This window comes from Mastomys coucha, unplaced genomic scaffold (assembly GCF_008632895.1).
Source record: "Mastomys coucha isolate ucsf_1 unplaced genomic scaffold, UCSF_Mcou_1 pScaffold14, whole genome shotgun sequence".
NCBI lineage: Eukaryota > Metazoa > Chordata > Mammalia > Rodentia > Muridae > Mastomys > Mastomys coucha.
Window position 1 is genome coordinate 86130037 of NW_022196896.1, and position 13735 is coordinate 86143771.

At 37.7% G+C, this 13735-nt stretch overlaps 1 protein-coding gene across 2 annotated transcripts in view; it reads left to right on the top strand.

Moving 5' to 3' along the window:
* Bmpr2 (bone morphogenetic protein receptor type 2) overlaps positions 1-12129 on the top strand; it is a 106655-nt gene extending 94526 nt beyond the window's left edge. The window contains exons 12-13 of one of the 2 annotated variants that reach the window (XM_031367634.1): positions 2110-3389; positions 4997-12129. In XM_031367634.1, coding sequence (XP_031223494.1) covers positions 2110-3389; positions 4997-5247 — 1531 coding nt within the window. In that variant the 3' untranslated portion in view covers positions 5248-12129. The remainder of the gene's footprint in view (positions 1-2109; positions 3390-4996) is intronic. The other variant, XM_031367635.1, reaches the window with a different exon arrangement.
* Positions 12130-13735: the final 1606 nt, after the last annotated feature.

Consider the following 13735-nt stretch of genomic DNA (forward strand, 5'->3'; position numbering starts at 1 on the left):
CTCTGTGTAGCCCTGGCTGTCCTGGAACTCACTCTGTAGACCAGGCTGGCCTTGAACTCACAAATCCGCCTGCCTCTCTGCCTCCCAAGTGCTGGGATTAAAGGCTTGCGCCACCACCGCCCAGCAGAACAATTTGTTTTATGTGAGGTTTACACTTCTAATAAATAGATAAAATGGGCTTCAGCTATATACCTTGCATATCAAAAATCAAGGAGAGTAGAGACCAACTGTTCTAAATAGAAGTGTTCTCACTCTGTCTACAAGTGTTAGAAAAGTCTTCTGCTTCCATCTTCATTCTGTATTTCTACTGCCCTGTAGTCTGTAAACGATGCATCTGTTCATCTGCCAAGATTCAGCTAACGGGACTGGAGAGATGGCTCAGTGGTTAAGAGAAACCCTGGTCCAGTTCCAGTGGTTAAGAACCCTGGTCCAGTTCCCAGCACCCACCCAGATGGTGGCTCCTAACCATGTGTAACTCCAAACTCCAAGAGACCAACCCCCTATTGTAGCCTCTACAGGTATCACACAGGCATGAAGCGTACGCTGTCTCTGCAGGCGAATATCTATATACATAAAATAAAGTCTGAAGGGTGAGCGGAAGCTCCTACTTTAAATACTTGTTATTTTTCTGGAATGATAAGAAATTAAACCTATGTCTCCCCTTTCCTTTGACTTTCCCCCTCCCTCGTGTACTATCCTCTACATGGAATGGGTCCTCTCACCTCTAGTCTCTCCTGCGTTTCCTTAAATGATAGTTCATTCAGTAGGTATTTGCACCATTGGCTTTATTTTATTGAGCCTTAACCTCTCCATATCTCCAACAACAACACCGTCTTTAAGTATATTTTTTTATTTATTGATGGTATAAATTGCCATTCCCTGTAAAACATCAATCTTCTTTTGTAGAACCTATTTTCCTACAGCTGCTGATAATCATCTCTAATACTTTTATCTATTAATGTCTCAGTACCTTGGTCACCTCAGTGAAGGCTATCCCTAATGTATTCTGTAATGAGATTTTAAATAATTATAGAGTAGTTAATAAATGAAAGAATAATTATAGGCAGTCCAGAGCTGTTATACCCAGGAGTGCTGATTCTGGCAGTATCTCAGTGGCTAGAGAACCATCCTGAACTTTGGTTCCTCTCTCTGAGTGTCGTGTGCTCCACCTCATGTCCTTGCTCTACAGCTTACACTGATAGTGGCTTCCCATGGACATGCTGCATTGTTAGTCTGTGCTCCTAAATGAAAATGAACAAATTCTATGTTCTTTTTATTATGTGGCCATTTGAACCTAATCCATAACATATTCATTGAGCATATACTATTTGATCTAGGATTACAGAAATACGAAATAAATACATCCTGTGGTTCCTATAGTTACAAAACTATCTACTTGTACACATGTACAGTTCATTAAAAGTGTATTGTTCTTTGTTGATGTTATAAAATTATAGGTGTGATTTTTTTTTTTGAATTAACTCTTTTATATATTTTTTCTTACATTTTGTTTTTGTTCTGCCAAGGCCAGAAGATGGCATTGGATCTCCAGGGACTGGAATTACAGGCAATTGTGAGCTGTCATGCGGGTGCTGGAAATCAAAGAGTAGTTGAGCCACTTAACCACTGAGTCATTCTTCCAGCCCCAAAGTTAACTCTTGTAAACCAAAAATAATGAGCACCTATAACAGTTCTATTCTGGAGCCATATAGAGTTTCACATAATCTTATAGACTGTATGAAAAAAAATCCTCATAAAGTTTGTATTTACCAAGCTGTTAACAATTACTAGGATTTTGAAGTAATCTCTTAAATATGAGTTCAGAGTAAAATAGAACTAGTGAGGTGGTTTGGTGGGTGAAGTGCTTGCAGCAAGCCTGACTGGCAATCTGAATTTGATTCCTGAGACCCACATGTTGTAAAAGAACCAACTCCCACAAGTAGTTCTCCGATTTCTACGCATGCCCCATATATATTAAATGAGTACAATTAAAAGAATGTAAAACATAAAATAAAAGCAGTGGGACTTTGGAATCAATGGTGTTTGTTTGGAATAGGCAGTTTGTTGTAAGTTTGCATTATCAATATCATATATTTTTCTCTCTTCAAGCAACCTGTCACATAATAGGCGTGTGCCAAAAATCGGGCCTTACCCAGATTATTCCTCTTCCTCATACATTGAAGACTCTATCCATCACACTGACAGCATTGTGAAGAATATTTCCTCTGAGCATTCTATGTCCAGCACACCATTGACAATAGGAGAAAAGAACCGAAACTCAATTAATTATGAACGACAGCAAGCACAAGCTCGAATCCCTAGCCCAGAAACAAGCGTCACAAGCCTGTCCACAAACACAACCACCACAAACACCACTGGCCTCACTCCAAGTACTGGCATGACCACTATATCTGAGATGCCATACCCAGAAGAGACACATTTGCATGCCACAAATGTTGCACAGTCAATCGGGCCAACCCCTGTCTGCTTACAGCTGACAGAAGAAGACTTGGAGACTAATAAGCTAGACCCAAAAGAAGTTGATAAGAACCTCAAGGAAAGCTCTGATGAGAATCTCATGGAGCATTCTCTGAAGCAGTTCAGTGGGCCAGACCCATTGAGCAGTACCAGTTCTAGCTTGCTTTATCCGCTCATAAAGCTTGCAGTGGAAGTGACAGGACAACAGGACTTCACACAGGCTGCAAATGGGCAAGCATGTTTAATTCCTGATGTTCCAGCTGCGCAGATATATCCTCTCCCTAAGCAGCAGAACCTTCCTAAAAGACCTACTAGTTTGCCTTTGAACACCAAAAATTCAACAAAAGAACCCCGGCTAAAATTTGGCAACAAGCACAAATCAAACTTGAAACAAGTAGAAACTGGAGTTGCCAAGATGAATACAATCAATGCAGCAGAGCCTCATGTGGTGACAGTAACTATGAATGGTGTGGCAGGTAGAAGCCACAATGTTAATTCCCACGCTGCCACAACCCAATATGCCAATGGGGCAGTGCCATCTGGTCAGGCAGCCAACATAGTGGCACATAGGGCCCAAGAAATGCTGCAGAATCAATTTACTGGTGAGGATACCAGGCTGAATATCAATTCCAGTCCTGATGAGCATGAACCTTTACTGAGACGAGAGCAACAGGCTGGCCATGATGAGGGGGTTCTGGATCGTTTGGTAGACAGGAGGGAACGACCATTAGAAGGTGGCCGAACTAATTCCAATAACAACAACAGCAATCCATGTTCAGAACAAGATGTCCTTACACAAGGTGTTCCAAGCACAGCTGCAGATCCTGGGCCATCAAAGCCCAGAAGAGCACAGAGGCCCAATTCTCTGGATCTTTCAGCCACAAATATCCTGGATGGCAGCAGTATACAGAGTAAGTGGAGGGGTTGTACACTATCTTTTGGGACAGTTAAATAAGATAGAATCATGTTGCATTTACCTTTATTACTTCCAGTGACTGGGCCTTGGAAATAACTAGGTTATTGTTGTTTTCTTTCTCCCTCCCACTCCCGTTTTCTTTCTGGTCAATGACAATTTAAAAAGCTAGTATTACAGGTAGAAGAATTGCCAATGTAATCCGTGTTTTGCTTGATGGCTTCTCTGTGTGTGGTTCACATATTTGCTGTGACAGATGAAATTAAATCAGTATTCAGTAGCGTCAGGGCACAAATAGTGACATTACACCATGTTTACTTCTGAAATGTTTGCTATACATGTTATTATGTTAAATCTATATTTACTTTTTAACCTTGGTAAGTCTTTGTTTGGTGTGTGTGTGTGTGTGTGTGTGTGTGTGTTTCAGATGAGGGGTTTCTATGTAAACCGTGGCTGGCCTGGAACTTGCTATGTAGACCAGGCTGGTCTTAAACTCACAAAGTGTTGAGATTAGGAGTGTGCCAACACACCCAGATCTTAGTAAATTATAGAAATCAAGGGACTTCTTTTATGTGTTTTATGCTTTCTTAAACTAAAGAATGGGCTGAAAAAAGGTCTCAGAATACCAAATATCTACCCCTTACTTGGAGGTGTAGCTCAGAGGTAGAACACCTGTCCATAACACACAAAGCCCAGGTTTTGGTCTCCAGAACCACAAAGAAAACCTGACCCTTTGCTTAAGTGGTTTATATTACAAGCCATTTGACACACCTTCATGCTTTTGTATCCATAAAGCATCTTGTCAAGTATGAAAACAGAGAAGTAATGGAAAAATGGTCATCCCTCCAAAAATATTACATGTTAGAGGCCTTTTGATTTGGTCCACTTTGGACATTTTTTGTTTTACTTTGTCTTTTTGAGACAAGGCCTCATTCTGTAACTCATTGTGGCCAAAGGCCAGACTTGAATTTAATACCCTTCTGCCTCAGATTCCTAGGAACTTGGATTATAGGAGTATATCACCCACCCACAGCTAGCCCAGCTGTCAGCATTAAGTCAAATGATATGTGTTTTTAGCAAGTTGGAGTCGACACCAGAGCAAAAGAATTTGAGAATACAATTAAGAATTTTGAATTTTCTTAGTCGTTGTGAGTTTTAATTATTTTTTAGATAAGACTCAAAACTGAGTTGGTTGAATTTTGCTTAGAAAAACATCGCCTAGCATGATCACATATTTCAAGAAAAGTTCTTCATTGGGTTCTGTGCAGGTTTGACCTGTTTGTGAAGTTCAGTCCCTTTATCTTCCCACCCACTTAGTTTTGCGTGGTTTTGGTGATAGAGTCTTACATAGATAGCTTAGGCAGACCAGTGTAGTAGCTGTGTGCTGGGGTAGGATTGTGAATCCCTGACCCTGCTGCTCCTACTCTGAAAGTGCTGGGATTACCATAGGCTCCAGGACCCAGACTCTTGTGATATTGGGCTGGAGCTCAGGATCCTTTGCATTCTAGGCAAGCACTCTATCAACTGCATTATATACCCAACAAATTCCTTTACTTCTAAATATTTTCCTTTTACAAAGCTCATTTCCTATATTTTTGTTTCCAGTAGGTGAGTCAACACAAGATGGCAAATCAGGATCAGGCGAAAAGATCAAGAGACGTGTGAAAACTCCATACTCTCTTAAGCGGTGGCGCCCATCCACCTGGGTCATCTCCACTGAGCCGCTGGACTGTGAGGTCACCAACAACAGCAGTGACAGGGCAGTCCATTCTAAATCTAGCACTGCTGTGTACCTCGCAGAGGGAGGCACTGCCACAACCATGGTGTCTAAAGATATAGGAATGAATTGTCTGTGAGATGTTTTCAAGCTTATGGAGTGAAATTATTTTTTTGCATCATTTAAACATGCAGAAGACATTTAAAAAAACAAAACAAAACTGCTTTAACCTCCTGTCAGCACCCCTCCCCACCCCTGCAGCAAGGACTTGCTTTAAATAGATTTCAGCTATGCAGAAAATTTTAGCTTATGCTTCCATATTTTTTAATTTTGTTTTTTAAGTTTTGCACTTTTGTTTAGTCTTGCTAAAGTTATATTTGTCTGTTATGACCACATTATATGTGTGCTTATCAAAAGTGGTCTCAAAATATTTTTTTAAGAAAAAAGCAAAAACAGTGTATTGCTGATAATCAGTTTGGACCATTTTCTAAAGGTCATTAAAACAGAAGCAAATTAAGACAGGTTTGATGCAATGGTGTCTGGTATCCATGTTTTATTTCTGGGCACAAGCTAGTATATATGTTCACATGTTTTTGACCATAATCTGTTGGACATTCTTTTTCTTGTACTTTATTTGAATGTGCAATAGTCTATAGACCACAAAGAAGCTTTCTTACTGCTCTCTTCCAAGCAGGGCACTCATTCTTCCGTTGTTGAAACATTTTCCCCTGTTTTCGACAATATGAACATTGTCTAGCTTTCTCCTTATGGAGATACATAGACGCTGTCCAAAGGGCTCCACAAAGGACTTAGCAAAACCTTTTTTGAAATGCCATTGTCTTCTAACCTTCCAAATGCCAAGTGTTCCCTTCCAGGCATTTTAATAAGCATATCTGGTTCTGATTTTGGAAGTTCATAAGAGAGCATAGAACAAAACAGAAGAAAGCAAATATTAGCCTTTTCCATTTTATTTTTCTATGTATATGTTCATGTCTGTATTCATTATTTAAGAAATATTTTTTATCAGAAAATGTATAGAGCTAAACCTACATGGGATTTTTAAGTAAGTAGCTGGGCAAGGTGATTAGTTTAGTAGCTTTCATTTTCTGACCATCACAAATTAAATTACATTTCCTATTTATATTAACTTCAGAAATAAGCGATAGTTGATTTGAATCAATAGTACGGTTCATTGTTCCCCAGCACAGCCTGACAGTTCTGTGTGAGAAACAACCCCTCCTCCCATGACCTAAAACACTGTGGAGAGCTCATCCAACCAGCACATCAGGTCCCTATGGAAGAAAGGCTTCCTGCCAAACTTACAACCATTGAGCAGTCTGTTGCTCCTATGTTTATTTTCTTCATTAATCCTGGTTTTGTAGTTTCTCCTTCTGCCAGTTTCATGTGTTCTTTGACTGTGAGCAGCATTCACTGTGTGTGTTGTATGTAGTAGAGCATGCTTCTGATAATGATGTGCTGTGACATCGCTGTCACGCGGCGGCTGGTGATGATGTACCTTGATGTTGCTGTCACACGCTTCTTTTGTCACTAACGATCTCTGAAACAACAGTGTCTGTGTCTTTTAATAAAGACTTTCTGTCAAAAATTTAGGAATTTTCCATAAACATTGCTTCCTGTCAGTTTGCAGACAAATTGTCCCCATGTTTTTTCAGATTCTCAGAATCCTTAATATCCATTATCTGATTTCGTTTTCAACTTTAGCAGGGAGATAAAAAGTTAAGTGCAAATTTCCAAATTCCTGCTTTTGGTTCTTCTGTCCTGAACACTGTTTTCTCATCTGTAATCTTCTTTCCTTCCATTTACTCATACACGAGCTTCCTTCACTTGCCGTCGCTGTGCTCTGATATCACAGCATTTACCATTTGGTCAGCTGGGACGCTGACTGGAGCTCTCAGTTCTTAGAATTAAGATTATCTCACTTGTGCCCAGGATTCCTTTCTCACCTTTGTGTTTCATTGGCCCCTCTTTTGGTTCAGAGTCTTTATATATATATTTTTGTCTTCTGGCATACAGCTGTTTTTTGTTTTCTTTCTAATTAGTTACTGTCCTTTGTCTATTTAACAAATAATTTGTATCTTTCACTTATTTCTTTTCTCCAAATGGATTTCAAATGCATTTCAGAATTTTAATTTTCAGTTGTAGAACAACTTTAAATCAAAATAAATTATATTCTTCCCATATCCAATTTGAAACATTAAGAATAAATGACCCTTTGAGGTCCAACTGATCTTTTCCTGTCATAAAAATTGTCTTAATTCTGATACAGTTGTATTAGGCCCAGTCAATTGTGAATTTTCCAAGTCTTTACTGTTTAATAATAGAATGCTTTAAAAATTAATATGCCAGAAAAAAGAAATCTCTATAGTTTCCCATTTCATGCAAATATACTTAAAACAATTAATTCCTTGAACTGCTTGAAGAATAGGAAAGGTAGTAAGTATAGGTCACTTTAATAAATTTTCAAATCTATAATACACAGCATGCAGAAATCCCTTAATACTTTAAATTACTAGTTAGATTTATTTAATCTGATTCTTGAAGCTGAAATGGAATTTACCACAAAATTTCATACACACAAATTAATTTTAGGCCTTTTGAATAAAAGTCATTCAATTTAAAAAGATTTCTCTGGACAATAATATAATCTTTAAAACATCATAATAGGACATCAGAGTATGATGTTAGTTCCCTTAAGAAAATACTAGTTGTGGGGCTGGAGAGATGACGTAACAATAACAGTGCTTCCTGTGCATACAGAGGACCCAAGTTCAGTTCCCAGCAGCTACATGGTCACTCACAAGTTCCACAGAATCCAGTTCCCTTTTTTGGCCTCCAGTGACATGCATGTAACATCCCATCCCACACACATACACATAATTATAAATGACAAAAGTAAATCTTAAAATACTAGTTATATACCAGAGCTAAGTAATGGGAAGAACTTGGTTTGAATTATATATAGAATAAAATGAAAACTGGCATTACATACACTTATTTTTTTCATCCTCAGAGCAACCATATTATAATATTCATATTTTACAAATGAGGAAATAAAAATTAGGAAATTTGTCTAAGTTTCATGCCCAGACACACCTGGGATTTCACTCTGGGTCTCTCTCCATGTGTCTTTTATGCACAACACATAGTCTACAGTCTTTATGAACTGGTGTGCAGTGTACTGACGTGTACTCCAGCAGATGTGTGGTTTATGTGTAAGCCAAACCATGTACCTAATGATCTTGTTAGGTAAATAAAGTCCGTAATCACTACTGCTTGAAAACAGTTCCTAATTCAGTACAAAATTCAGCCTACATCCTAACAGTTGTTTGACCTATCTCCTACTATGTTTACATTGCATAGCGAAAGGCAGAGTAAATGTTAAGAGACACGTGAAGGAAGCTGACGGAGCAGGGGCTCCCTAATGTGATCCCATACCTCACTTGGGAAAAAGAGTTGCATGCAAATTTGCAGTCTTCTTAAGCCTTTGACTCTAGCTTTACCAATGTCAGAAAAATTGTTAATCCAGAGAGCTAAATGATCTGTAGAAAGAATACAAGGTTAATCCTCTTTTTTTAAAGCAGGCTAGTGTTGCTTCCGTACGTGTGTATGCTTGTTCCAGAACCTGTATGTTGGTTCTGAATGAGTATATAAGGAGCACTCATATCAGTGGGAATTACAAATTTTATTTAAAATATTTCCAAGTTTGACTTCTGATTCCCAAAGGAACACCTGATATAGTACAGCTATCACACTGTACTTTTACTCTCTGTTAATTAGTCATTTTAAACAGAAAAAAAAAAAACAATAAACATTGGTTTCCTCTTATCATTTTTATGGACTTAAATATTTCATTCTCACTTCTAGAATTTGATATTATGTCATATCACATTTTATAAACCTATGTTGAGCTTACATATATGTTATTACATGACTATCCATAGATTTTTGAAGATATATATTTACCTTATATTCTTAACTCCTTAAAAGATTCTGCACACATTCTAATTCTACTGTTCTAGACCAGTTAGTCATTCTAGGAAGTATGTAATGCCCCTCATAGGCCCTAGGAGTCTCTTTTAGGCTATGATAATTTTAAATATTCACACCCTTGACTAGCAGTGGGTTGTGGTGTATTTCTTTTAACTTTTTTTTTTTAGATTATGAACTATGCAAACTTCATCCATATCAGTCTAGTCAGTTACTTTCTGAGCTACTGAACAAAGGTTATTATCGAAAAAGGCTTTTTTATAAGTGTCCACATTAACACAGGAAATCTCCATGTGCCCAAAGAGGTGGTAGCACCCACCTGTTCCTCTCTTTAAGTCCCTCATGGTTTATAGAGCCTGTCCCTCCACTATCTGACCTGCAGTCATAGATCAGGAAAGTTTTCTTCATATCTGTTCTCTCTCTTGTTTGATTTAAGGTCTGTTTCTCATACGTAGTAGGGAAAAGAGATGGTCATCCTCTCTAACACGCTTCAGTCAGTGTCAGGTCCGTCCTAACACTCTTCAGTCAGTGTCAGGCTTCTCAACATCAGTTCATCAGATCAAACTGTTCCACTTCTTCCTTCAGGGTTTTTTTCTTCTCAAATATATTTTAATTACTTTATTTATATTTAAAACACTAAAATTCTATGTTATATTCAAATTAATTACTCCAGTTAATTTATAGCATAGTAGTTTGATAGAGTTGAGGATAAAAATGTTACCATTGGATTTAATCATCAGACCACCTGAAAATCAGCACCTAATTTTTGTATTATCTAACATTTTTCTATTAAAGTATGTTTTATGATTTTTTTTATCTGTACAGATATAACTAAAAAGCCATGCATACATAATTGTGTATCTTTTTTTCCATTAAACTCTAACCTATGTTACAGTATAATATTAGTATTATATGTTTGGGTATTATGATTGAGCCACAACAAATATACATTTTTCTATATCAAATACTGTATTAAACACTAAATGCAAAACTAATTTTCAAAAGCAGACCCTATAAAAATCAGGTGTTCATGGATGTTTTTTTATTTTTGTAGACCACTTTTGAAATGCTTATCATTGTTTTTGCAGAATAGACTGGACTAAAACAATTTTCATTTTAACTTTTTAAGTGATTAAAGCTAGGTGTTTGCATAGAAAGGAAATCCTTAAAATTTTATCCCATGGCATATGAATTTTGAGAAGCTATACTTTATGTTAAGATTATGCCCCAAATAAATCTATTGAGTCTTTTTAAAATTTTCAGTTTTGTTCTTACTGATGTTTGTGGTGTTTCTAATGAGCATTGTAAACATACACACTCACTTGTAAAGTGTAGTTTGCAGCTCACATTAAAATCTGGAGCAGACTCTTTAGAACTATATTGCTTCATTAGGATGTCTAGTTTCTAACGGAATTTAAGAAGAAAACTGTACTTGAATTTACAACTTGACTGTTCTTTCTTTTTAAAATGCTTTTCCCCCATTTAATTTGAATTTTAAATTCCAGAAACATCTTCGTGATTTGGAATCATTTTTAGACATAGTATCACTTAAAAGCTCAGGGTCCCTTTCATCTGTTTGTGCACTGAAAGAGTTCAGTTGCTAACAAACAAGCAATTAGATCCAGTTGAATATTTAAAAGTGTTTGTTGCATAGTAATGTCTCATCATATTATTTGACTTAATTCACATCAATGTGATGTTTAGTTTCATTAAACTTGCCCAGTTCTGTAATTACTGAATAGAAAGAATGAGTCAACTAATTGGCCACTTATTATAGCAGATTTAAGCCTTGGAGTCGAAGCACTGGCTTAAACACTTTCCGTTCTTGGTTCTGTGGATATACATGATGGGGCAAATATTTCATTCTGTTTGGTTTTTAATAACAAGATTAGGAAAGGTAATTCTGAGATAGAATTTTCTTGTGGGATAATGAGCATTATAAGACTTTCTGAAAGTGAGCTGATGGCTCTAGCTTTGGTGACAGCTTGATGGCTTTGAGAAAGTGATCTATGGTGACCAGCTTCTCTCTCACATTGTCAGAGCCAAACAGTTGTTCTTCAAGTCAACAAACTCAAGTTCTAATTGGTCTGCTGTATCTTTAAATCTTAGTGGTGAGGTTTTTGTAACCAGTCTCTTGTCTCAGGCTTCCTGCCTTGTTATCAGTCTTAAGCATATAAAAGAAACTTTTGTAAAGATGTGTAAGAGTAAGAAAACTAATGACTAAAAAATGCAGTTCAAAGCAATTAGGTTTCAATTTAATATTGAGTTGCTTCACTTCTGTGGCTTTTTTTTTTTCTGGTAACATTTATTTATTTAAGCAACATTGTATGCTTTGTCTTCTTTTCTATAGAGATTGTATTGTATGTGTTTGTGTAAGCTGGAATCATCCTTAATTTTCTGTTGCTAATTTTTCAAATGAATTTACATGGATAACTGTAAAATACACTAACTCTTAGGTGTTGTAGCTGAAACATGGAGATGTGTAGCTGCCACACATTTTCTGAGTGGACAGGAGAAACGTAAGCTACCAAGTATTCATTTCTGAGGATGCTCTTTAGGAGAAGAAAGGCTGCCATACACTGGCACTTCCTCAGAGCCCTCTTTCTTGTTAACGGGTATCTTTTGTTGGTGTGTTTTGCTCTTACATTACTGGTAGAATAGCGTGTGTGCATTTATGAATAATTACTTTCAGTTATCTTGCTTTTGTATGAGCCATCTGAGACCTTGCTATGCTGTATAAGTCGTGTGACGGAGCAGTGTGCGTATGAAATAAAGCAGATCACTTTCCTTTTGTATTATCTGTGGATGCCACTATGAACGCTGACATTAAGCCACTAAAGAGTTTTCTATGAATAAGTGTAAGTAAGTGCTTTGATATATATAAACCTAAATAAAAAGAGTGTATCGAGACAGAGGCATTGGCAAAGGGAGTTTCCAGGCAGTTCTCTAGGTTTAAAAGGCTTGCTGTAAAATGGTACATTGTTCCATTTATTAAAGATCATATTAATGACAACAGTAAGTGTATTTCTTATTTTATGAAGTCTCCAGAAATTGTTACTGCTAATACGATATTATAGAGACTTTGCAATAGAGTCAGTACATGCTGTCTGTAACATGACTTTTATAACTTAGTGTGATACAAAAAAAAAAAGGTCACCTGCGATTAGAAGATTAGAATAATAGCTGCTGCTTTCTAGCTACTTACAAGACATTTTACACACAGTTGACAGTTTTCACCACTGCCTTACAAACGTGTTCTCTGTCTTTTATAAGGGAAGAAACAGAAGGTTAGGAAATTTAAATACTTTCTTCAAGCCACAGAGCCGGTAACTGATTAATAAGATCCTGGCAATGAAAGTATTTTATACTTCACTTTGAACTACAGCTTTTAGCTTTGCTCGTGGCAAGGAAAATTCATAAAATGTGCTCAGTGGTTACAGTGGCCGAGACCGAATGAAAGTGACTGAAGTGTACCCAGAGCCGCTGGGGCTCACCTCCTGCCCACCTGACACTGATGTGGTGCCTACGTTGCTGAGTAATGTTTTTGGTTAGATCCTTGTGGTTTAAGAGGTTTCTTCTTCCTCCTACAGTGTCTTTCTACATTGCCCCACTTTCTGCCTCTGGTACTTCGAGCTTCTACTACCATAACAGCTTGAACACTTGCTTAAAATAGAATGTGTGTTTGGGGATCATCTGTGTAGATGAATTCACTGTGTTGGCTAGGTGTCCTGCAGTGGAACCCTTTATCAGTATATAAGGCAAGCATATCCAAGGTGTGCTTTGACCCAGCCACTGACAGGTGCTGAAGAAGCAAACATAGCCTGCCCCCATAGGCTCTGTTGTCATCTTAAGTAATATTTTAAAGGGTCATAGATGTAGGGTGTCTTTCTTCCTTTTGACTCTAGTCTGATACACGTGTTGACAGGGGCACTGCTGTGGTTCTCTGCAGAGCCTTCTGTGCAGTATGTAAGATGACAACCGCATTAGCTTGGGAAAAGCATGTAAGAATGACCATTGCGCCGGGCGGTGGTGGCGCACGCCTTTAATCCCAGCACTTGGGAGGCAGAGGCAGGTGGATTTCTGAGTTCGAGGCCAGCCTGGGCTACAGAGTGAGTTCCAGGACAGCCAGGGCTACACAGAGAAACTCTGTCTCGAAAATAAAAAAAAAAAAAAAAAGAATGACCATTGCACCTTTTAAAATTTTTTTTTTGCTTACTTTTATGTGCATTGGTGTTTTGCTTGCATGTATATCTGTGTGAGGGTGTCAGATCCTCTGGAACTGGGGTTAGAGACTGTTGTAAGCTCCTAAATGGGTGCTGGGAATTGAACCTGGGTCCTCTGGAAGAGCCCCCAGTGCTCACAACTGCTGAGCCCTCTCTCAACCTCTCCCCCTTCGAACCTTTTAATGACTTACCAAAAGTTAAATTATTTTTACTTATTCCTATCTGGTCTGTCTTCCCAGTTTATATTCCTCTCTGCAAAGAGCTATCTTCACCCAGTGATTAATCTGCTCTTTTTTCTATAATGTTTTCTTAGGTTAAAGACCAAGTCCTATATGCATTTTATTGGTATAATTTATTTTTCAAAATTGAAAAGATAAACTGAGAGATAACAAAAAG